The 23,995-nt window shown below is 38.5% G+C and overlaps 2 protein-coding genes and 1 long non-coding RNA gene across 6 annotated transcripts in view; 1 reads left to right on the top strand and 2 right to left on the bottom strand.

The window, feature by feature from the left end:
- Positions 1-4,157: 4,157 nt before the first annotated feature.
- LOC139135277 (NADH dehydrogenase [ubiquinone] 1 alpha subcomplex subunit 5-like) lies at positions 4,158-8,704 on the bottom strand. Its single transcript, XM_070702593.1, has 5 exons — positions 8,599-8,704; positions 7,635-7,679; positions 5,927-6,043; positions 5,220-5,285; positions 4,158-4,510 (listed from the first exon to the last, which is right to left on the bottom strand). The coding sequence occupies exons 1-5, from the start codon at positions 8,665-8,667 to the stop codon at positions 4,412-4,414; spliced, it is 396 nt and encodes a 131-aa protein (XP_070558694.1). The 5' UTR covers positions 8,668-8,704; the 3' UTR covers positions 4,158-4,411.
- Positions 8,705-8,718: 14 nt separating this feature from the next.
- The window catches only part of LOC139135272 (uncharacterized), a 44,688-nt gene continuing 29,411 nt past the window's right edge, over positions 8,719-23,995 (top strand). For 2 of the 4 annotated variants that reach the window (XM_070702578.1, XM_070702577.1), the window contains exons 1-10: positions 9,934-10,177; positions 11,047-11,205; positions 12,516-12,755; positions 14,329-14,399; positions 14,895-15,039; positions 15,782-15,847; positions 16,632-16,774; positions 17,157-17,253; positions 18,870-19,003; positions 19,367-19,491. In XM_070702578.1, the coding sequence (XP_070558679.1) occupies positions 9,949-10,177; positions 11,047-11,205; positions 12,516-12,755; positions 14,329-14,399; positions 14,895-15,039; positions 15,782-15,847; positions 16,632-16,774; positions 17,157-17,253; positions 18,870-19,003; positions 19,367-19,491 (1,409 nt within the window). In that variant the 5' untranslated portion in view covers positions 9,934-9,948. Of the gene's footprint in view, positions 9,107-9,933; positions 10,178-11,046; positions 11,206-12,515; positions 12,756-14,328; positions 14,400-14,894; positions 15,040-15,781; positions 15,848-16,631; positions 16,775-17,156; positions 17,254-18,869; positions 19,004-19,366; positions 19,492-23,995 lie in introns of those variants that run through there. The other 2 variants (XM_070702580.1, XM_070702579.1) reach the window with 2 other exon arrangements.
- LOC139135278 (uncharacterized) lies at positions 8,869-10,158 on the bottom strand. The gene is made up of 2 exons (XR_011552960.1): positions 10,030-10,158; positions 8,869-9,674 (listed from the first exon to the last, which is right to left on the bottom strand). It is a non-coding gene; the product is annotated as an uncharacterized lncRNA (long non-coding RNA).

Genomic DNA, 23,995 nt, shown 5'->3' with positions numbered 1-23,995 from the left:
GACCTCAAAGTGAATGACCGTTGTAACATCATAAATCATGATTTCTCCATAAACTTGGTACAATTTAGTGGCATTCGTCGACAAACTACCTGTCCGGAAAAATACAAGCGTGGCAATAGGAAAGGAGTTTTGCCATGTCAACAGCGAACTTGGCTGCTGTCATGACAAGCGCATGGCAATATATAGCCATGCGACTTTGCTATTTCCGCTATTGCTGCTATTGCCGTGTCAATTGCCAAGTTGGCTATTGCAATATTGCCACGCGCCAAGTTAGCTATTGCCACGCGCGTGGTAAAAAGAAAAAGTTCAACAGGGTGCCGACGTGTTTTTAAAGTCCTCAATCTCTTGTTCTCGCATTAGGTGTTTGTTGATATAGACTAATTATGAAGTGTTTGCCCTTTGTTCTCCTTTTAAATTTGTGTCCAGTTAATCAATTAGTTTAGAGATAAAGCTGATATCGACAAACCCGTCCTTTAATGTAGTATGCGCCTCGAAAGACGTAAACGGTTTGCTCAAACTTCCCTTCAGGAAAATTTCGACTGATCTCTTTCAAAATGAAAAATGAGGGGTACCGAGTTACAATAATTGGTCCCAGAGAAACAAATAACCTCAGATTAACCGAGATCTGAAATTCAAGATGCCCGAAAACCCTGTGTTAACTTAACTCTGGGGAAAAAAAAATAAAATTTCGATTTTCACACACTAAGACTATGGAATCTTCATTTACTTCAAGAGCTTCAAACTGGGCCCCAGACTTGCTCCAAGTCTGTGGGCATATATTAAAGTATCAAAGCATATAATAAATTGAAGGACTAAACATCAGCAGACCGTCACGCTACGTGGTAGGCTGTTGCGCCGATTGTGGGGTTAACGCATTGCCAGCCAGTAACTCAGCTACCAAGAAAAACCACTGGCGACCGGGGCAAGTCTAACTGAGCCCCAACAAGTGGTAAAATATTGCCAAGATTTTAGAGTCAGAATTGCTGTCTCCAAGCCTAAATATAGCATTTGAAGGCGGGGAAAGTAAAAGCTGTTCCTCAACTCCCCTCCCTTCCCACTAAGGGAGCGTTCAGTTTTTACGGCCTGGGGGGGGGGCGGCAAAATCTTGTCGCCGGTGTTCAAAAAAATATAGACCCCCCTGCATTTTTTGTGAAAAAAAGATGACCCCCCCTTTAATTTGTCAGACGAAAAAAATTGATGACCCCCCTGAAAAATAACCAAAACCAATATGTCAAATTTACCCGCATGGTTTGGATTTGAACTCCGGTACGCGGCGCACTTTATTCGATGCCAGTGCACAAACTTCTCAGCCACATCCATTGAAACGTCTGTTAATTAGGACGACTGTAAGGCAATTTTTAACTTCATTTCCATAGACAACTCATGTCCATGGACATTGTATAAAGTAAACTTTATTGGAGTGGTTCGCCAAAGGCAGCCCTCCGGTTAAGAGGGTCATGGGCCATTACGTAAAGTCAACTTTATTCTAGTGGGCCACCAAAGGTGGCACGCCAGTAAAGAGGGTCGATCATGGCTATTGCATAAAGTAGACTTTACTGGACAGGGCCGCTGAAGGCGCGCGGCCATTACCATTATTCAGTGTGTGATCCCAGGGGTCCCTCAAAAATGTTTCTAATACAAGCCGTGGCTTCAATTGGCACAAGACCACTAATTCATTTCCCATAGGCCACCACAGTAGCGTTGAGCTCGATTTTCCTATTTTAAAACATTCAGCGGCACGAATCCTCTTAACAGGTGTTAGGTCAATGTCAGCTTAACTACTGATTAATTTTTCGTGTGGGCAAGTCCACGGAAATTTTGAGATAGCGATGAAAATAGCGCCCTCAGTGGTGTTTTTGACAAATTTCAGGCTTATTGCAATGATTTCTATTAGCCCTAGAACTCCTCATATTACCACCAAATGCTTCAGCCATTATTCACAACAGTCTGCATTTTGATTCAGGCAGAAAAATATCTTTACAAAAATTCTTGACGTTAAAGCTCAAACTAAACAAGCATCCATGCAGATATCAAAACTTCAAGGTCTGCACTATTTTTCTGCCGAACTATCTTCGTACCCGGAAGTGAATTAGTGATCTTGTGCCAATTGGGAATTTTACGGTAAGATTGCCGTGGGGTATTACATAAAGTCAATTTATTGTAGTGGGCCGCCAAAGGCGGCCCGCCGGTAAAGAGGGTCAATCATGGCCATTGCATGAAGTAAACCTAATTGGAGTGGGCCGCCAAAGGTGTCTGCCCATTAAGAGGGTCATGGGTAATACATAATGTATATTTATTGTAGTGGGCCGCCGAAGGCGGCCCGCCGGTAAAGAGGGTCGATCATGGCCATGGCATAAGGTGAACTTTATTGTTGGTATTATGTTTTTGAAAATGTGGTGACCCCCCCCTTTCCTACCAGTGAAAAAGCGATGACCCCCCCTTTGCGGATTCCAAAATTACGATGACCCCCCTGGATTTTGCCGCCCCCCCCGGCCGTTAAAAACTGAACGGTACCTAAGCTGCCCTTTCCTCCAAACTTTCTCCTATCCCTTTCCTAAAACAAAAACTCTCAAGTTATATCCTCCTCTAACCATAAGCCACTCCCTTCTCCCCGTTAAAAAGTTCCCAATGCCCTCTCATCAATTTAGTTACAATTTTGTCCTTTTCCATTGCAAAGTGTTGCTATCTTTCAGGTCGACAACTTCTTTGCTTTGGACCAAAAATCGTTCACAATAAACTTTGGCTGGCAATGTATTTCCTAACTTTTGAACCAAGTTGATGAAGTGTTGTCTATTGGTTGGCAAGAAGACTTCGCTTCGTGAAAAATATCTATTGAAATCTGATTTACATGCATCCAATGATAATTTTGCGTGCTGTTTGTTTTCCAAGTCACCCACTCTGAAATTAAAACAAAAATTTCCCTGCCCACTGACATGAATCACAGTCCACTGGTAGAAGGTATCTGCCCTCTCACCATGGAATCACTTGCGAACACCCTTTTTGACAGCTTTATTAGCTGCCTCTGACACAGTCCACAGGGACATAAGGCATTTATAGTATAACTATAAATATTGAAGCATACAAAAGTACCAACTTTACTGAAATTGGTCATAGATCATGTATGCAAATTAGCTACGCTTGTGACCCCTTGACCGAGGAGATACACTTGACCTGGCCTGTTAACCTACCTAATTAATGCTATTGAATCAAAATGCAAAACAAATATGTATCCCACAGATTCTGACAGGTTGAAAATGGCCTGAATCCCTAATGACTCATCTCTTCTCGTGGACAAGTCACATGGCCATGGGTATAAGAAAAAGGTCAGTTCGATGTTTGACCTACTTACCTGTTCCTATGGGCACTGTGATGTCCATGGTTGGCCCCTTCCTGTTCTATTATTTACTATTTGGAGAGACTGCCAAGGAGGTATTATGACCGTGCATTGTGCAAGGCTAACAGGTTATGCCCCTAAAATGGGTCATGCGATTGGCATATTTACGATTTTGAACTCACATCGCAAAAGGAGCCTGGGCATTTTGAACATTGTATGCAGAAGAGCAGAAATGGTATCAACATGACTTTTAGAAATCGCTGGAAATTTACTTTCTTATGGATCTCACATTCATTTTACATGGTGAATATATCCTCTTCCTAACTGGGATGGATTCTTACTCATCAGCATTGAGAGAGTGTGTATTATTATTTGTGGTAGGAAAAAATTATATCATCGACCATGGCATGACATGGGCTGCCATAAATTACATCTCTTGTTGGAGGTCAGTGAGTGGTGATGTTGCATCTTGAATATCATGCATGTGTTGTTCAGGCAATTATTAAAATTCTCATTCAATTTATTTTCTCTTATATTTATTTGTTTGTTTTTTATGTTTGTTTGATTTTTGGGGGTTTCATTTTCATTAGTTTATTTATCCTGACTTCCAAGCGGTTCAACAAGAGGAAATCACATTGCTATGCTGGACTAAAGTATGAAATTATGAAACATTCAGTCATCAACTGTTATGTTTGCCTGCTTTGGCTTGAGGTCAAATCATCAATCAGTTCTACACACAAAACCAGAGCAGGCTGTTTCAAAATACCTGGTTGAAAGAAGTTATAACGACAGGGTAACAACCAACAAACCACACAAAAACACATTTAACTTAAAACAAGCTGCTTTATTTACATGTTTCTACCGGAAAACATGCCAACACAGAAAACAGAATCTGTTCTACTCTCAATATACCCACTCGTTTCTCATTTGCAATACTTTTCCAGTTCTGGCATCAGACAGATGATTTAACTTATGTGTTGAAAACATACACTTAAAGCTGATAAGTGCGAGCTGATTAAACTATGAAAAAAGTCACACCAACATTGAATACACACAAACATTGCATTAATTCCTCAGTTAAGGCCATTCCCACTGCCCTGCTGGTGCTTCTCCTACTAGCGGCTCCCAGGGTTGCCATTCTGCCATCTTGCGGGCTAATTGGAGTTCTGCATCAGCCTGTGCAGCGAAAACCAGATATGGATGGGTGGAATTTAACTTCATTTTAAACAAGAAACAGAGTGAAGAAATCAATAAAGTAATTGCTTCTACTATTAATGAGAGTCAATGTGCAGCATCAGTATCTGGTCAGCCAACAATTCTTATCAAGGTACAGTTACTGTATTATCTTGGGGATCTTTCTTTCAGTATGCAGAATGCACCTTGGTGTATATATTCAGACTCACATTTTCACAAAACATTTCTGGTCTTGTATGGGTTTATTTTGAAGCTTGTGGAATGAAAAATTTTCACCAATTCATTTTTGTGAAAATTCTAAGTTTCATCTACCTTAAAGACTAAATGCAGGGGTGGTGGCCATTTTGAATTTCAAGTGTGGGTAAATTTGGGGTAATTTGTTTCTCTAGTACCAAATTTAGCACAGGGTCCCTAATGTTTCTTGTTGATTTTGAAATGCAATAGTTTGAAGTTTTCTCGAGAAAAATTTGGGCAAAAGTTTAAATCTTTCAATTTCGTGGCGTATACTACCTTAACACTAGGATAATCAATGGACCAATCTGAACCAACAATTGCATGATCCTGGGTATCTGCCCTGATGATACACATTTTGAAATGTGCTGTAAGCTCCAATTACCTTCATCTGACATTGTTAAACTGACACAGGACATAATGGAAAGAGACTTTCTGAACTCTTTGTTGATCAACTTACCTGCAGTATAACTTCTTCAACTTGACCAGATCCTATCTTGTTTTCAAGTTCTGTAACATTACTTGTCTGTGGAGATAACAGAAATGTTTGTAGGTTGTTTGTGTATTTTAGATGACACCTTGCAAATTGAACTGTCTCTTTAAAATAAAACTGATTTACAGGATTAATGATCAGTAAAAACTGATAAAGTGTAATTATTAGTATCATAATGATGCATACAACAGTATAATATCATATTGTCATGCACTTGAGTATTGAGTAGTGTAGAACATACCCCTTTACCAAAATAATTTCTTTGCATACAATGCCAACGCCGAATGTTTTTAAGGATTTCGTTATCAGCATGGCATTTATGCTATTCAGAAACATTTGCTAATTTGTAGTCAAAAGCAGTGCTCTCTAAGCCTGTTTGGCGCCCCATGACTCATGAATATTCTCTGTGACTCGAGAAAATTTCCGGTTGAATAGGAAATTATACAATATGACTCAAGAAAATTTCATAAGTTTTCCGATTGACTCAAGTTTCCTTAAATCACTTTTGTTAGAGGGCACACTGGTCAAAAGTTAGGACACTTGTAATGATGATGTTGATCCTACACATTCAATGAACTGCGGTCAGCTTGTAATGATATTTGTGAAAGATATGACTGTCAAACATGCATTTTGACACATGATATAAAGGGTGACCATAATTCACAGATACTTACAGTTTTCACTAAGTTAAGCCTTTCATTTACGATAGTTTCAGTATTCTGTCTGTATGCACAAGTCTGAGGCAATGCTTGGAGGGCTGCCAAGCATTTGCCATACAGAATTTTCAGTTTCTGAAAATGAATGAGACAAAAATGTCTATTCTTTGTTGGCTTCACCAAACTGTAATTTGTAAATCCAATAAATACTGCCTTGGCAAAGTATGAAGTCATCACCTTGATGTAGCACAATATTTGGTGTAAACACTGAGATGCCATTAACCCTTAAAGTGCCATAGACTTTCTATGCAATGCAACTGCCAGGCCAAAGACTTTTGGAACCAACTTCTCAACATGTTACCCTTTTTTCAGACTGGTGCAGTTCATTTTCTCTGATGAGAAACCCTTACAACCCATTATTATTTCCAAAGCTCGGGATATGAAGAAGGTCTCTATGACAATGAAAAGTTTCACTTTACACATTGAAGGTGTAAAATTGGGCTAAAATGCTCGTTTTTTGTTCAAAATTCTATGAAAATGATAAAAAGTTTCTAAAAATGTATAAAATTCATCAACGGCCTTCAAACTTGAATAAAATTTTAATGTTATCAAAAGACACTAATTCAGGTACATGATTTAGGAATCATGTAACATCATATGTAAATAATAAACAAAAACAAACAAACAATTAGAGTCTTTCAAAATAATACAAATGCTTCCTGTGCAAATGCATCTCTTCAAAAATACAAATAATATTTTACATGCAGTACACTAAATGTAGATTGACAGCTACTGTGTATGGAGCAGTGGTATAATTGCATTGCCTAAGCATTGTCTTTTACTTGTCTATTGTATTTGTTTGTTTGTTGTTTGTTTACTTGTTTATATATATTATTTCTTCTAGTGGAAATGATTTTCCAGAGAAAAATTCAGTGTACATATCCACTTTGTCATCAGTTTACTATCTATCATACGATTCTTTGTGGTTGTTATTTAAAATCTGTCTTCAAAGTTAGAAGAAATCAATTAAAGTATTGTTTGCCTGTAAACACAAACAATTAAATTGCATAGACAGAGACAACAAGGTTCCATATTGTACATGGAGGGGTTACTATTGTGCAACACATGCACACAACTATAGGGCGTATTCAACTGACTCTGTATAGTTTGAACCGCCAGTATTATTATAATGAAGAGTTCAAGACAAAAACACATTTCACTGACCTTTTAATTGATTAATTTGGTGTTTGACCTAACTGACATTAGTTTGAATTCACGTACGCGTATGTAACTATCTGTAGCTTATCGAGTCACGGACTTGTACTACCAGTACCATACATACTAGTCAATCTGTTTGCTACTTTGATCACATATTTTGACAAGCACGCCACAAAATCCGCCATGAAATGGAAAGAAACCACTAAGTATCGAGAAAAAAGTTTCATGTCTGGTTTATTTCAGTTAAAAAAATGCGTAACACGTAGGAAATGTCTCGTAATGTCAACAGTTCGGAACAACTACATTTCATTTGTATAAACAAACCGGGTCAACTGTCATGGCCGTCTCTCTCCAGGCCGGCCGGAGGAGGTCAAATATCAACAGTTTTAAGGGGCTTATTGGTAGTCCAACGCTTGAAAATCGACAAAATACACTTCAATTTTACCAAATCCTTACAAAACACAAGAATTTCTTACATGTTGGTATTCTCTTCAGTGTAAAAGCTTACCTCATGAGGGCGACTTTCTACTGCAAGGCCCACAAGGCCTGTTGTCTGAAAGGGAGAACAAATTGTAGAATTATGTTGCTATTTTGTTTAAGTAAACCTGAACTGACAAAAACTCGCAGTGAATTTGGCAGTGTTCAGATGTTACGGGTAGAACCCTATCAAAGTTCACTCAGTTTTTACCCATAAAGAATTTGTGTGATATTTGTTTTAAAAAATTGCAAGTTTCTCCATGTTATGAAATGTCAATTTCTTTTTACAAGTGTATATCATGGGTGACAAAATCTAAGAGTTAACATAATCTTCTGTGAGTTTCGTTAATAAAACGAGACACAGGACAAAAGACTATTAACAATCACTTGTACTTGATGGAATTTTGAACTTACAGCTCTGTCAGTATGCATAACTGATAACTCTAAAAATACGCTATAGATTTTAAATGATGTTATATCTGATATTATTTGATATGATGCGTGTCCGTTATTTTCAATGCCAAAGTCTGACTACCAATAAATACGGGGAGTGAAAGTTACAATGCATGAAGTGACAATTGAACTGAAAGTTACAATGCATGAAGTGACAATTGAACTGGCGTATTCTTCCCGTTATGCGGTTATGCAACTTACGACGACGTAGGTGGAGAGGATGGTTGTGATCCCGGACTTGTCCAGAGTGACCGATGGCAAAAACATTTGAATAAAGAGCTTACAATTCTGGAGTTATCTTTATCCACATCGACTACGTTTTACCATAACATAAACTTTGTAAATCGTGTTTGACCCTGATCTGAACCCTTCATTTTCGAACAGCTTCATTGCAATTTGAGTGAGGCAAAGAAGCTTCGTTGACGATATGCAAACTACAGAAAACATCTACCCCGATGAGAAGGATTCATATGAAGCAAATATTTGTTTGACAACCTTCTCTAAAGACCTACAAAAATAAGTAAAATGCAGACGGTCCTTACCCTCTTTAGTGCGCCGGCCATTTTGAGGTCATGGAGCATAGCATCATGGGTATCAGCCTCGCAGAGCATGTGAAGACTAAACGATTGTCGGCGATAATTGAAGGAGCTTTTTCGAAAGAATTACAATTAATGACATAAGACACAAGGGAAATATATCGTTACTCTTAAAAAAAGAGATAATGCCAAGAAAAATTAGGTCAAGCAACATACAATTGCTATGTAGATGTGTTGCTAACATTTCCAGTTGTACGAGGCTCAAAGAAGGCGCCATTTTGAAACATCTTTCCGTTGTCAACAGTGACATGTGCGTAATGGAAATGGGATATTTTCATTGTTGGACAGAGTCCTTGCCATATTTACGTAGGTAGCGCTTAGTGTACAAGTAATTTTGAAGAAGAATATCTCTTGTTTGCCTGTTGCTGTCCCATTGTGACATGGTATGCGATATCCATTCGCTGGCTCTCTTAAGCTCTTCTGCAACGTAGTACAACTTCTACTACAAGTACAGGTGAGTGATCATATATAACCCTTCGTACTACTAGCTGCACAAGTAATGGGTACTGATGTAAATAGAAAGACAGACAGCAAATGCCATTTATCTGGGGCATGTAAATTATCAGAAAATAATTCCAACCATTACATATTATACTGAATGTCACATATCCCCCTCCCTGTTCATGAACTGCAGATTGGTGAATGGGACGACTTTTTAATAGTGAGGTTCAGCACACTTTGAAGAAATGCCTGATAACAAATGTAATGTGGGAGAGTGTTTACTATGGTACCTTAGAAGATCATAAATAACAACACTTCAGACACCCAAACAATGATTGCAAGAATTTACAGCAACTGCACTACAAATAAACAACAGTTAAATGCAGCCATAGATGCTAGTATCTATGAATAAACTTTGTAACTACAACACTCTGGTTCTATGAAGGTTGACTAGAAACGGTTGCCAAATCAAATGCTTGACAAGATTTACACACCTTCATCACTTTGTTGTGGAATTTCTGGCGGAATCTTCTGCATACATGAAAAAATTGGATTGCCAGGACTAGCACATACATTTACTTCTAAATGGAGAAAGAGAAACTCATTATTAGTCTCGTGGGAGTAATCTCCGCAGCTCAACACCCAATCTGCATCGTGGTTAGAGACACATCTTCAACTCGTTTTCATCAAAGAGCTACTTGGAATGTGTCCTGACACAACGGCAGTACCTAAATCGGTATGCAGTCTCTACTATCTGTGGTTTTTCCCGTTCAAACAGACAACCTGTGGTACCTCCCAAATGTTTTCAATAGGGTTGGTGTACCTTTAAACAAGAGAATTGGGGGTGAATGGCTCATGGGTTTTCGAATGACAAGCTTTCAGATGCAGATTGAGTTGTTGACCGTCTTGGCGTTGGATAAAGATCAGAATTCATACCGGGATTATCAAAACGACCTGGAATGTTGTGTGTTCTATAGTAGTCTGAAGTCTTTGCGCCTCTTGGCACCATACCTCCACTACCTGCTGTGGGTTGTGATGCTCCTAAACCTTCTTCAACGACGACCTGGAAAAACAACAGAGATGGGTAAAATTTAAAGCCTCGTCTTTTCAACAACACAATGCTACACACGAGATAGGAAAGCCCTTTCTTACCTCCCATGTAGCTGCAAAATTGTAGCGCTACGGTGAGGCGGTAGGTGATTTGTGGTTTTTGCGACTTCGCTCACCAGTAGCGCTACAATGCCGATGACCCTGTAGAGGTGAAAATAAGCGCACCTTACTGGACCAGGCGCGTTGATGTGAAATGCTACATATTTACTGCATTTGGTCGTACCGATTTATCACTACTGAAGACTAAACAGTATACTGCACTAATCTTGTCGTTTATGGGGTTTGGAATTTGTTCAAACACGATGATCGCGTTCTGAAAACATTGAGCATGGGGCGTCGGTGTTTGTGGGAGCCGCCTTTACCGGAAGTTGGTAATGACCGCTCCCAGAAATGTTTCGGAACGCGATCGTCGTGTTTGAACAAATTTCAAACCCCATAAATGACAAAGTTAGTGCAGTATACTGTTTAGTCTTCAGTAGCGATAAATCGGGACGACCAAATGCAGTAAATATGTAGCAGTTCACATCAACGCGCCTGGTCCAGTGGGGTGTGCTTATTTTCACCTCTACAGGGCCATCGGCATTGTAGCGCTACTGGTGAGCGAAGTCGCAAAAACCAAAATTCACCGACCGCCTCACCGTAGCGCTACAATTTTGGAGCTACCCTTCGTACCTTCATACACTAATAAAGCAAGACTACTGTCTGTGATAGTAGCTACCTCCACGAACAGGTCTTAACAATTCCGGCGAAACTTCAAATCCCTTACAGTATTATTGAATATCTGAGGTAAATTATGTTGATTTATTGGGTATAATTAAAATTTTACAATTTTAACTTTTCCAGGCATGACTCGAGTAGGGACATTGTTATCATTCGGTGTGGGAGCAGCATTTGGAGTGCTAGTGTTTGCATCCGTGTCTCAATTGCAATGGTACTGGAATCAAAGAAAAAAGAGAAAAGCGGCACTACGGGAAGCAAACAGGTTGACTGAAAGTATTCAAGGTAATTCTTTAAAGTTGCAGGACTGACAAAACAAACTTTGCTGGTGCATGGTGGTATAAATTGATTCATCCCCATCATCAGATAGTCTTACCTCAGCAGCATGTTCGATATGTTTACCAGTTGTATCTTACATACACTTACATAATGAACAATGAATGACAATTACCAGTGAATCCAATATATATATTAGATTCAGTGGTTACCTAGTCATGATTATATATATTTGTAGCTGTGAATACAGCATTTCTGTGACATATTATATTTGGGTCAGGGGTCATCGCCACGGACCGGAGGCTTTATCGGTAGTTTATAATGACACAATCAGTGTTGCTGATTTAGCTCGCAAACTAATGAAATACATACTAGTCTTTGAATAAATCAACCTGTACCCTCTTTATCACTGACTACCTAAGACTCATTCTCTACTGCCATGGATGTAAAAAAAAGCTTCTATTTTTTGCATCCATGCTACTGCTAACAACCTCAACAATAACAACATGTATTTTCATCCATTTTTCGGCAAGATGGCAACGGTTTGCCGTTGAGTGTTTGCCCTCTAGCGCACAGCGCATCAAATACATAAGAAGTCAAAAGTTCAAATTTCAGGGGTTACAGGTTGATAATAGATTTCATTATTTTGCAAGCTAAATCAGTGACACTGATTGGTGTTGTAATAAACTACCAAAAAAGACTATGGGTTGGCTCGGAGCAGTTCTGTGATAATGACCCCTGACCCATACGTGATTGATATGCCACAGCACCACTAGCATATTCATAGCAAATAAAATGTATTTGTATCACACAAATTTGATAAGGCTAATTCATAAAGATCTCTTTAATTATTCAGTAGATAGATAAGTAAATTTAAAAATATTGTTTGCCACACTGTCAGTCTATATGTGAAGTTCTACAACACAATCTTTTGTGTTTTTCTTAAAAAACCTGCATACATGTATACTGCTCAGGTAATACACATAGATAAAGAAATGATACTTAGATAAGTAAATAGAGAAAGAATAGGATTATGCACATGATTACTTTTTGTGCTTATCATTATTTGGACATTATAAAGTCCTCACTCAAAGATGACGCTGTAAAATAGTACGGTAGCATATGACGGAAGACTCAAAGTCTAACACATCGTACAACTGATTTACAGTCTCAACAAGGACAGGTGTATAAAATCAACCACAGTGTATCGTATAGTTTAATAATATTGCTCACACATCTGACAGAAAGTTGTGCAAGTGGAGTGATACTGCCTTCACTCACAGGCCAATGCCAACATCCTTTCCTAACTTCATTTTCAGCATTGGTTGAATCAGAAAGGAGAGAAGCTGCAGTAGAAAATGCCAGAGAAAGTGCAGCAAATGAGAGTTTCCTCACAAATACAGCTGATCAGGGAATGCAACATTCACTGATAGCAACACCCAATAGATCCTTTTACAATGATGAACACTCTGAAGACCTTGAGGAAGACCACAGTGGGAAGGATAACCAGAGCCTCTTGAATTTACTTTTCAATATTGCTGAAGTCCAGGGAAGGAGAGGTACAAGTGCCATGTTTTTTTTTTTCATTTGGCCAAAAGTGGAATGGTTTTGTTTCTGATCCTCACCGGTGTTGATCTAGACCAGCCACATCAACCGTATTTGTCATATACTACACTTAGGCAGTAAACCACACCAAGCACCACCACCATGAGATTTTAACCAGTTCACAACCTATGCGCACGAGCGATAGCAAGTGCATGTATGGAGTGAACTGGTCAAAATTGAGTGGGCTACCATCACTGAGATGGTGTATTGCTATAATGATGTCCCAGCCATGCTATATTGTGAATATAGCATGGTTGTTTTCACATCTCTACCAGTATTTGCACCATCAATATACTGGTATGATATATTAAATTGAAAATAACGTTCATAGAAAATGTACCATTATCTGTATGATCAAGTTCATGCATTTTCAATGAATTTTGGCTGCATGCAAAGTGTCCTGATCTGTTGTTCTCATGTCAGTAGTAAGCTCTTTTGAGCTAAAAAAACAAAAAGACAACAACAACACCATGTTGCTATGTCAATTTTTGTAAAAAATGTGTCATGTCGGATGTAAAACAAACCTATTATTTTTTAGCCCTGTATATCAGCCTGCTTGTATTGATTGCAAGATGTGCAATAGTGTGATTGTAAACATAGTGTGTAGCTGATATGTGTTGTATTGTGGAAGACATCAGTTTGTAAGTTCCAAGATTCATTCGTAGTGGACTCTTCAATCTCAGGTTGCATAATGAGAAAAGAGTGTGTTCTCCTCCATCCATCACATTATGTGAAGTGGTTGCATTGTTTTTGTAAATTTTGATGGAACATCAAAACTAATGAGTTTCATCTTACTTTGACAATTTCTAGGTCATCCAATTGTCTTTATGGTCTTTTACTTAATGAAATGTACTTTTTTTAAAAGTTGTGCAATTAATTTTGAAGGGTGTACATGGTAATGGTACCATGTGATACTGCATAATATAATATTCATTGTATCAACTGATGATAGCACTATTACACACACACCAAATTTAGTTTGGAAGAAATATTTTGAAAACTAGTCACATTTTCACTGTAAAGGTAACATAAGGTGTTATGTGCCTTGAAATTGAAAGATTTAAACTTTTGCTCCAACCATCCGCAAAGAAATTCTTAACTGTTCCCTTTCAAATTAAGAGAAAAAGTCGGGGGTCATCTTGCAAAATTTGGTACTAGATAAACAAATTACCTTATAAGTACATATGATATGATTTGTATCTTAACTCTTGAAATTCAAAATGGTCACCATTTCTTGTGTTAACTCTATAGGGAAGAATTTCAATTTCAATTTTTACAAAAATAAGCCAGGAAAACTTTATTTGCTCCATGAGCGTCAAAATGAGTCCTCAAAATGGTAGACCAAAAAAGTTAGTGTGAAAGGTTTAGAGTCTGAATACATGTCTGTTCCCAAGATACATTCTGCCTCATTATTATCTGTACAATCACAGTCTTTGGGGATACCTTTACTGAGAAAATCAGTATTTACATAGATGCCTTTTCTACTCCCTGTGTGTTTGAAATCGTGTACGGTGTTTTTCTTTTCAGAAGGGTATGTCCACAGAGGAATCTCCTGTAATTCTTGTAATGCAAGTCCACTTTGTGGAGTGAGATATAGGGTGAGACAAAAATCTTTATACTTTTTTATTTTGTATACTGACTTATTTTGTATACTGTTGTTCCACCAACTTTGTATTGGTGATGTAATTTCTGCTTGCCACATGCTGTAAGACTTTCCTAGCACTTCCGATCATACTTCACAAGTAAATATTTTTCTATCCATGAAATACATGAAACAATCAATAAAACACATTTTGGAGAATCCATCATTTGAAAATTGTCCTTTCATTAAATCCTTCTGCATAATAAACAGTTTATTATGCAGAAGGATTAAATGAAAGGTGTTGGGAAGATGCAATATAAAAGCAACATTTAGAGCAATGAACAAATTCAAATGTTTTTACCTGACATAACTTTACGTTTTTAACCTCATGACCAACTTTCCCATGACCCTTTTTCCAGTTCATATACCGACTGGTGTACTTTGACCCAGCTTTTGCAGATACCAACATAACAGATACTAGCTGACATGTTTATTTTGATTGTTCATTCAGTGTGCAAACTGTGTTGACTATGATATATGTGAAAGGTGCGAACCCCGTGACTGCCACAATAGAAATCATTTGTTCATCAAGATAAAGATACCAATCCCGCCTTTAGCCAATCCAAGACAGCCGCTCTTCAAACAGGTCTACATGGGTGAGATAGTTTATGACTTCAGACATCACACGTGTGCTCTCCAACTCTATTCGCTAATGGCATCTGACAGAGAGATGCCTGATGAATGATACATTCATGATACAATCCTGTGATGTGAATGCAAATTTAAATGATAGCAACTTTTACTTTATAAATTACTCTCTGTGTATGAAAAGGTTTCAATTTTGGTGTGCCATCGTGTCGGTGTTTCCTTCTGGTGATGAGCTGGTTCATTAATTTGTCAAGTGCTTTGATGTAAGTGTACTTACATACACTGTAGGTGTGTAAAAGATCTTTGATGTACAGAATACACATTGCACTGTGTACCAGTATCACAAAGATACAGTGTTTACTGATGTGATTTGGAGGAACTTAAATTTGGAGATATTTTTAACCAAGCATTCAAGCTTTTTCCTGTCATTATGCAATGGTATTGTCCTTACAAAAATTAATCCTAAATTTTTGTACTTTTGAAACTTTTGAACGCCAATCCAAGAGCCCTTAACCCCTAAAAATACCGACGATTGAATGATTTATTTTTCTTACATAATTAGCTGCATATTGGGCAAGATTATAGTCAGTCTTAGGTTATAGGGAATGCGTTTGGTATTCAAGATCATGGTTTCAACCATTATTTGGCCTTTGAACACTAGAGATGAAATTGTAGTGATGATTGAAACCCATAGACACTGTGTTCTAGTAAAATCTAAGTCACTTCCCTCATGTCTTCTGTTTGCTTCAGGAAGAGAAGAAGTGGTGAAGAAATTAACATGGGGCCAAACTGAAAAGCTAAAATCACAGACACACTGTAAGTAAAGAGAGCTTTCAATGACCCTTTGACGGGTTATCAGATTGTATGACCTTTTAGATCAATGGAATATCTCTAGTGGTGGAAAGACCCAATGAGTGACTGTGGAAACACAGAAAAAATTAGCATACTGTCTGTGATGGATTGACCATTATTGCTCTGACGTGCCAATTTTCCAGGCTGAATTATATTACTTAAAACACAAGACTGCATATATCAGTTTAGTTACAAAGTACAGCTATATCTCACTGAGATATGACAAGCAATCACCCGTTGGTCAACGACCCTAGTAAATGTAAACACCACTTGTCACTTTGTGGATGATATTCTCTCAGAGAAGCGTATAAATCTTCATTAATGTTTGGTGTAGATTGTGTAGACAGTCCCAAACGCCTAGAAGTGAGTCAACTGACAGTTAATGAATGTCCAAACAGTGTATCAACATTGTATCTGGGTAATTTATTAAAATATGAGGAGGTAAATACAACTGCCACCTTTGTTCACATCCTCCAACAGCCCACGTCTGATCCTTGTAGTTCTGACTCAGTTGATAATTGAAATTTCCAAGTTGATGTAAACTATATTTATTCTTGATAGATTAATTGATCATTCTTCTTTTAATTACAATCCCATTATCAGTTATTCAAATTTTGTGCATTATTAAAGTAATGAAGCAGCATCAAGTAACTGATTTCCACATTTTGAATGTTTCAAAATGGGACAACTTTGTGTCTGATGAAAGGAATAGTTGACTTATTTCCGACCGATTTCTTGTTCCACACAGTTGATCAGTTTGAGATTGAGTCTCTTCATGAACAGTACAAATCACTGTGTACATCAGAGAAAGGAGTCAGTCGAGAGGTGTATGATTCGTGTCTCGGACCGCTGGGACAAGAAAAGAACCTTGTCTTAGACAGATTATTCAAGGTACGGCTTATATCTCTATAATGTGTTCATCATTGGAATTGAGTTGGTACGGTACTGGCATGGGAAGAACAATGAATAGAAATCTTCAATGGCTGAGCTTGCCAATATGCAACATCCATGTACACTTGTAATGTATTCGTATATTCAGACATGGCAGTGTTTTTCCTCAGTGTTTGATGCAAACTTTAAGACACTGCCACTTCTTGAAGTCATTGACCTCCATACTGACTCGCATCATCTTCCAACATTGGTCATTGGAATCATCATAAGTAGGTATATGTCTTCTGCATATAGGTTGTTTTACCATTGTATATATATTGATATATTTTCCGAAAAAGTTATCATGGTGTTCCTGATAATCGAGTTCATTCACTTTTGACAGTTTTATGATAAAAATGGAGATGGCTACATAGACTTTGATGAGATGGTAAATGGGCTATCTGTTCTGGTGAAGGGAAATCACAAAGAAAAAGTAGCGTGTGAGTATGCTGCCCTCACTGTTTTCCTTGCTACCTTCGTTTGTTTTCACATAAAAATAATGACTGTGGTTTGTATGAAACCTTTTGCCATAGGAATCAATCTTCAAGCCAATAGATCTATTTATAAATGTCATTATATCAAGGCAATACAGCCACCCACAATTATGAAATATGTATATGCATACAGCCCAAAATTGACAGACATTGCAAGTCTTGCTTTCTCAAAAAGGAAGCAGAGTTGGCTATCGTTGTGTTTGTATTACCTTACATCTTGGTATATTTACTTGTATGAACCCACAAGTGTTATTTAAAACTCCGTGATAGCTAAATATACTTGTTAAATTCAACACTGCAGTGCCGCTGCAACATACTTTGGAACCAAAAAAATGCATTTTTCTGGCTGTAAGATGTTGTAATCTTGAACACTACATACCACAATGAATACTAAGATGTAGGATCAGTAGGGGTCATGCAAGCGACCTGTATGATGCATGTCCAGTGTTTTCTCCAGGTTTCTCTCACAAGGCAGGAATGTCCTACTGTGCTTGAAAATTATGGGGTGGAGGATTTGGTCCTGATAAATTATGCAAATTAAGGTTTTTCAAGGTATTAGTAAATTGAGGTTATTATGTGGATCAAATATCAACAGGTCTGACAGATCAGACACGCTGCAGGTCTGACAGATCAGACACGCTGCAGGTCTGACAGATCAGACACACTGCAGGTCTGACAGATCAGACACGCTGCAGGTCTGACAGATCAGACACGCTGCAGGTCTGACAGATAAAACACGCTACAGGTCTGACACATTAGACACACTGCAGGTCTGACAGATCAGACACGCTGCAGGTCTGACAGATCTGACACACTGCAGGACTGACAGATCAGATGCGCTACAGGTCTGACATCAGACACACTGAAAGATCAGACACACTGCAGGTCTGACAGTTCTGTAACACTGCAGGACTGACAAATCAGATGCGCTACAGTTCTGACATCAGACACGCTGAAAGATCAGACACGCTGCAGGTCTGACAGATCAGACACGCTACAGGTCTGACACTGATCTTACACACTGCAGGACTGACAGATCAGATGCGCTACAGTTCTGACATCAGACACACTGAAAGATCTGACACACTGCAGGACTGACAGATCAGATGCGCTACAGTTCTGACATCAGACACACTGAAAGATCTGACACACTGCAGGACTGACAGATCAGATGCGCTACAGGTCTGACATCAGACACGCTGAAAGATCAGACACGCTGCAGGTCTGACAGATCAGACATGCTGCAGATCTGGCATATCAGACACGCTGCAGATCTGACAGATAAAACACGCTACAGGTCTGACACATTAGACAGGCTGCAGGTCTGACAGATCAGACACGCTACAGGTCTGACACATCAGACAGGCTGCAGGTCTGACAGATCAGACACGCTACAGGTCTGACTGATCTTACACACTGCAGGACTGACAGATCAGACATGCTGCAGATCTGGCATATCAAACACACTACAGGTCTGACAGATCAGACATGCTGCAGATCTGGCATATCAGACACACTGCAGATCTGACAGAAATTTATGTATCTTTTTTTCACCCTGACAGATGCCTTTGCTGGGTATGATTTAGACAGTGAAGGTGGAATCAGCAGGGATAATCTCAGAAAGATGTTCAAAGCGTACTTTTACATTTCCATTGAACTTGTGCGAGATGTTGTGAAAGCATGTGAAGAAGAAATGGTAAGCTGCCATGGTTCATAGAAAGAAATATCTTGACTACAAACAGGCAAAAACAAGCCACATAAATGCATGAAGATACATGTTTGCAGACCCAGTGGCAAAACTATGAGGGCAGATTGTTTTATAGTCTAAACTGAAGAATGCTAAATGTTTTTCTAAGAAAAGTGGATTTTTTTCACATTAGAAGAGGGGATTTTTTACATTTGAATGGATGACGATCTTTCTGTTAAGTGTCCAAGACATAAAAAAAAAAACAGTTTCGATAATTCATACCGCAACAATAATTATGCTTCTTGATTTGCAATGGATAAGCGCCCTCAGCAAGATATAACATTGTTACTTTCTTCTTTTTTTCCCCTACAGATGTCAAATTTTGATGACAGCCAAGGCAAACCGGTGTCCTCACTCTTCAGTGCACCTATTCCATCAGATACTGGGGCAGCAGCTCCAGGTGGAAAGATGCCATTCCCTGGAAATCCAGGTGGCAGGTAACATAATTGAAAGTACAAACACATACCTCCCAAAATAGATGTTGTGTAATTTGACGAATACTTAGCAATCTTTTGAATTTCTATTAGTTTTATATATTGGTTGTATGCTTTCTGTCATTTTGTGTCAAGCTATCACATTTAAAGCAGCCATCACTGACAAAATTAGAATTTGAAAATGTAAAAAATTTTTTGTCAGGAGAAATTTCAAAGGCATTTCTCATCAATTAAACAAATAATTGAAGATTTTAGGCATAGCTGAAATACGTCTATTTACTGGCTCTGAGAAGTTTAAAATGTATTGAATTTATAATCTAAATATTTTGAATAGTTCCTTTGACAACAGCATGTTAGACACAAAGAATTAAGAAGAATTATTTCTTATTGTATTTATTCTTTCCACACCTTTTACAATTGTCGCTGAAAATTGCGCATCATTAGCTGCAAACTTGGCATTGCAATTACCGTATTCCTCCGATTCTAAGACCCCGCCCGTTTATAAGACCCTCAGGATTATTTTATCAATTCGTAATTAGCTGTTAGTTCGTTTATAAGACCCCCCAGGGGGGTACACCCGAATTTTGACTGGAACAATAGAGCCATTGTCATGTAATGGCACCAGAATATCCACAACACCTACGTTGCTTATCAAAGTCACAAACAAGTGTCAAAAAAGTGAAGTATCAAACCTCACACACGGGTTTGGAACATGTCAATCGGGAACAGTTCTATCATTTCCTGGCGATAAAACTACACTTGGATTTCACTATCTAAATGAACAATATAAAAGAGTTGGATTTTTTAGCGTCTCGATCTAGTACAAGGTCGTCTTTTCGTTACTGTCATTTTGCTACCATCAAAATAAGCAGATTTTTCAACATCTGATTATGTACGAATCGAACATTTCGATGCAATTTGGCTACCATGAAATGAACATTTAGGATCGTCGGGTTTCGGACTTGTCGATCAAGTACGATTCGCTCATTTCATCACGATCAAACAAACACAATTTACACTCATACAAACACAAAAAAGTTTGGGTATCAGTAGTTCTCTTTTTGGAGACTGTTGTCGCCCTTAAAAGGGCCGTTTCATTTTTTTGGTCAGCGGCATGATTTGGTCTGTTTTAGTGAATATGTACGGTGAAAACAGCCACGGTACCTCGGACTGATTGCTTTAGCAGAGGTACAGCCGCATTATTTGCCAAAACACCGACGTGACATTTCTCTGCCATGCCAACTCTTGGAGAATGGATGAATGCTTTCTTCTTTGCCTTCAAGTAGTATTTTTGTTGACTGACACGTCACGATCGATGATATTCGAAAGTAACCGTGCCCGGTATGAGTGCTGCATTTCGCTTCAAACTTTCAACTTTGCAACTATCTTGAACAACGGCTACAGCATTTCGATCGTGTATGTTGTCTGCATCTCGGCGAAGTTCATACGGCAAACCAAGTTCTAGCTGATTGCGACGGTAGTTAGGCATGCCGACAGCGAGAATGTTTTTAATAATTACTTTTTTGTTGCCCATGACGACCATGCACTGTCTTATGACTTTTCGGAAAATAAAGTCTACGATAAATCGACACATTTTTATAGGATCTTGTGACGATGTCGGGAAATCCTTTTGTTGCCGTTATCAATAGAAAATTTGGGACGTGTGAATGACACGAGCTTTGAACTTGCTTCACTCAACTTTTACACTTTTGTTTTCATACTACTGAGGCAAAAGACTACGGCACATAAAAAGTTGCTCTTTAAATGGTGTGCTTATAAAGATTTTTTCAACAGTTTTCTATCAGGTACGGTATCTTGTGTGATCATTGTGAATAGCTGCACGTTTTCTCTTACGTTCAAATTTACCATTAAAGTATAAGAAGATTTTTTCAACAGATTTCTATCACGTAAGTTTTCTTTTGTGATCATTGTGAAGAGCTGCAAGTTTTCTCTTACGTTCAACTTTTTACCGTATAAGCAACCAGTGAAAGAAATATCATTGGCATTGTAAAATCTTTCAAAAAGACGATATCGACTTCGACTGGTTTGACTTAGATGAAGAGGGCAATTATTGTGTTGACAAACGAAACGCGATATCCAAAGTTTCTTCCGCGCATGAACTGAAAATTCTTTGAATTTCTTCCGTTTATGTTTCATCAATTTTGTAGTTTTTCTCATGTAATGAAGGTATTAATTGTTTGAACGGCATTTGTGTGTGTCCTTTCCTGAACTAGTCCCAGCAATGAGTAGAACGATAGTGTAACAGATTTTCAAGATTATGCACGCTTTCGAAGTCTTGCGAGGGGTAAATACCCAACTTCATAAGCTTAAACGGCCCTATACACTTACAGTTAGAACAAAAACGTGCATGATCGTACCATATTCCGAACAGTTGATCATAGATGACTGAATTCCACATCAGGAGACATTTCGGTCATCGATACAAGTAATAAAAAAACTTCAGGGTGTATTGCCAAAAATTCAACACATCAAATATAAAGCAGATTGGCGCTGAAATCTTTCGTCTCGGCCAGCCGATGCCTCAACACTTTACCTGTTCGAGCCTGCCTGTTCGTAAGATCACATTTCGTTTCGAGATACGGTTATAGACTTTTTGAAACTAGGAGCAAAATAATAAAACACACGACGTGTAATTGATCGTTTATTTTAAGGAGTACAGTAAATGAAAATCGTACATAGAAAACATCGGACGGACACCATCCCACTGAACAGAATTTTACCTTGACCTCATGCACTGACACCTTTGACCTATTGCGTAAATTGACCAATCACAGCCAGCGGAACTTCAGGGACTTTCCCTTCACTCATTGTCTGACCTTTGTGGCCATGCTATGGGGAGCTAGCTGCTGCTGAGGAACGTACTTGTTAGTCCCCACGGACACCGTCCGGGGGGACTTATAGGTTTGGTCGTGTCCGTGCGTGTGTGCGTGCGTGCGTGCGTCCGTCCGTGCGTGCGTCCGTCCGTTCACGCAGATATCTCAGAGATGCCCTAAGCGATTTCATTCAAACTTGGTACAAGGATTACTTCATATGTCATACAGATGCACGTCGATTTGTTTTGTGATACGATCCAATATGGCTGCCAGGCGGCCATTTTATTACGATTTTTTCATGTACAGAGCCATAATTCAGGCATGTTTCAATTGATTTTATTCAAAGTTGGTACAAGGACATTGAGCAATGTCATAGATATGCACGTCAATTCTTTTTTTGTGATACGATCCAATATGGCCGCCGTGCGGCCATTTTGTTACAATTTTTTCATGTACAGAGCCATAACTCAGGCATATCTCAACCGATTATATTCAAACTTGGTACAAGGACATTGACCTATGTCATACATATGCACATTAATTTGTTTTGTGATACGATCCAATATGGCCGCCAGGCGGCCATTTTATTACGATTTTTCATGTACAGAGCCATAACTCAGGCATGTTTCTACAGATTTTATTCAAAGTTGGTACAAGGACATTGACCAATGTCATAGCTATGCACATCAATTTTTTTTGTGATACGATCCAATATGGCCACCGTGCGGCCATTTTGTTACGATTTTTTCATGTACAGAGCCATAACTCAGGCATATCTCAACCAATTTTATTCAAAGTTGGTACAAGGACATCAACCTATGTCATACACATGCACATTGACTTGTTTTGTGATACGATCCAATATGGCCGCCGTGTGGCCATTTTATTACGTTTTTTCATGTCCAGAACCATAACTCAGACATGTATCAAGCAAATTTATTCAAAGTTGGTACAAGGAGATTGACCAATATCATACATATGCATGTAAATTTGTTTTGTGATACGATCCAATATGGCCCGCTGTGCGGCCATTTGTTATGATTTTTTCATGTACAAAGCCATAACTCAGGCATATTTCAACCAAATTTAATCAAAGTTGGTACAAGGACATTGACCTCCCGTATGTCATACATATGCACATTGATTTGTTTTGTGATTCGATCCATTATGGCCACCATGTGGCCATTTTATTACGATTTTTTCATGTCCTGAACTACAACTCAGACATGTATCAAGCGAATTTATTCAAAAGTATTTTTATCACAGACCTAATGAAGAGGACTCTATCCTCTCTGAGGACCTGTAATCAAAGCACCCATTAACAAGTGGGGACTGTGTCATCAACGATGACTTGTTGTACAAAGTTTCGTGGTGATTATCTATTCACGAAATACAAAGATTTATTGCTATCGTATTGTTTAGTAAAAGAAGGTATGGCAAATACGTTATATTTCAAGACTTGTGGATCTCCATTAATTTATACTTGTACGGATTTGACTGCCAGTATCTACACAGCATGGCCATGAGTCGATATCACAAAGTATGAGTTGTCTGTAGCGTGAATCAAAAAATCATTGGCATAAAAATTTGCATAACATCGCATAAATTAGCATAAATTAACTTCGACGTTCGATTTCGCGGTGACATCCGTTTATTAGACCCCCCATATCTTT

The sequence above is a fragment of the Ptychodera flava genome, chromosome 6 (assembly GCF_041260155.1).
Source record: "Ptychodera flava strain L36383 chromosome 6, AS_Pfla_20210202, whole genome shotgun sequence".
Taxonomy (NCBI): Eukaryota; Metazoa; Hemichordata; class Enteropneusta; family Ptychoderidae; genus Ptychodera; species Ptychodera flava.
The sequence above is the reverse complement of the archived record's forward strand: the minus strand, read 5'-3'. Positions and strand labels throughout refer to the sequence as shown.

What these genes read in the sequence shown, in the direction of transcription:
- LOC139135277 (XM_070702593.1), bottom strand. Translation starts at nt 8,667, where the DNA reads ATGCTCTGCGAGGCTGATACCCATGATGCTATGCTCCATGACCTCAAA. An exon ending in GGCTTAACTTAGTGAAAACT is followed by an intron (nt 5,286 to 5,926) that starts GTAAGTATCTGT and finishes TTATCTCCACAG; the next exon opens with ACAAGTAATGTTACAGAACT. An exon ending in TTGAAGAAGTTATACTGCAG is followed by an intron (nt 4,511 to 5,219) that starts GTAAGTTGATCA and finishes TTCGCTGCACAG; the next exon opens with GCTGATGCAGAACTCCAATT.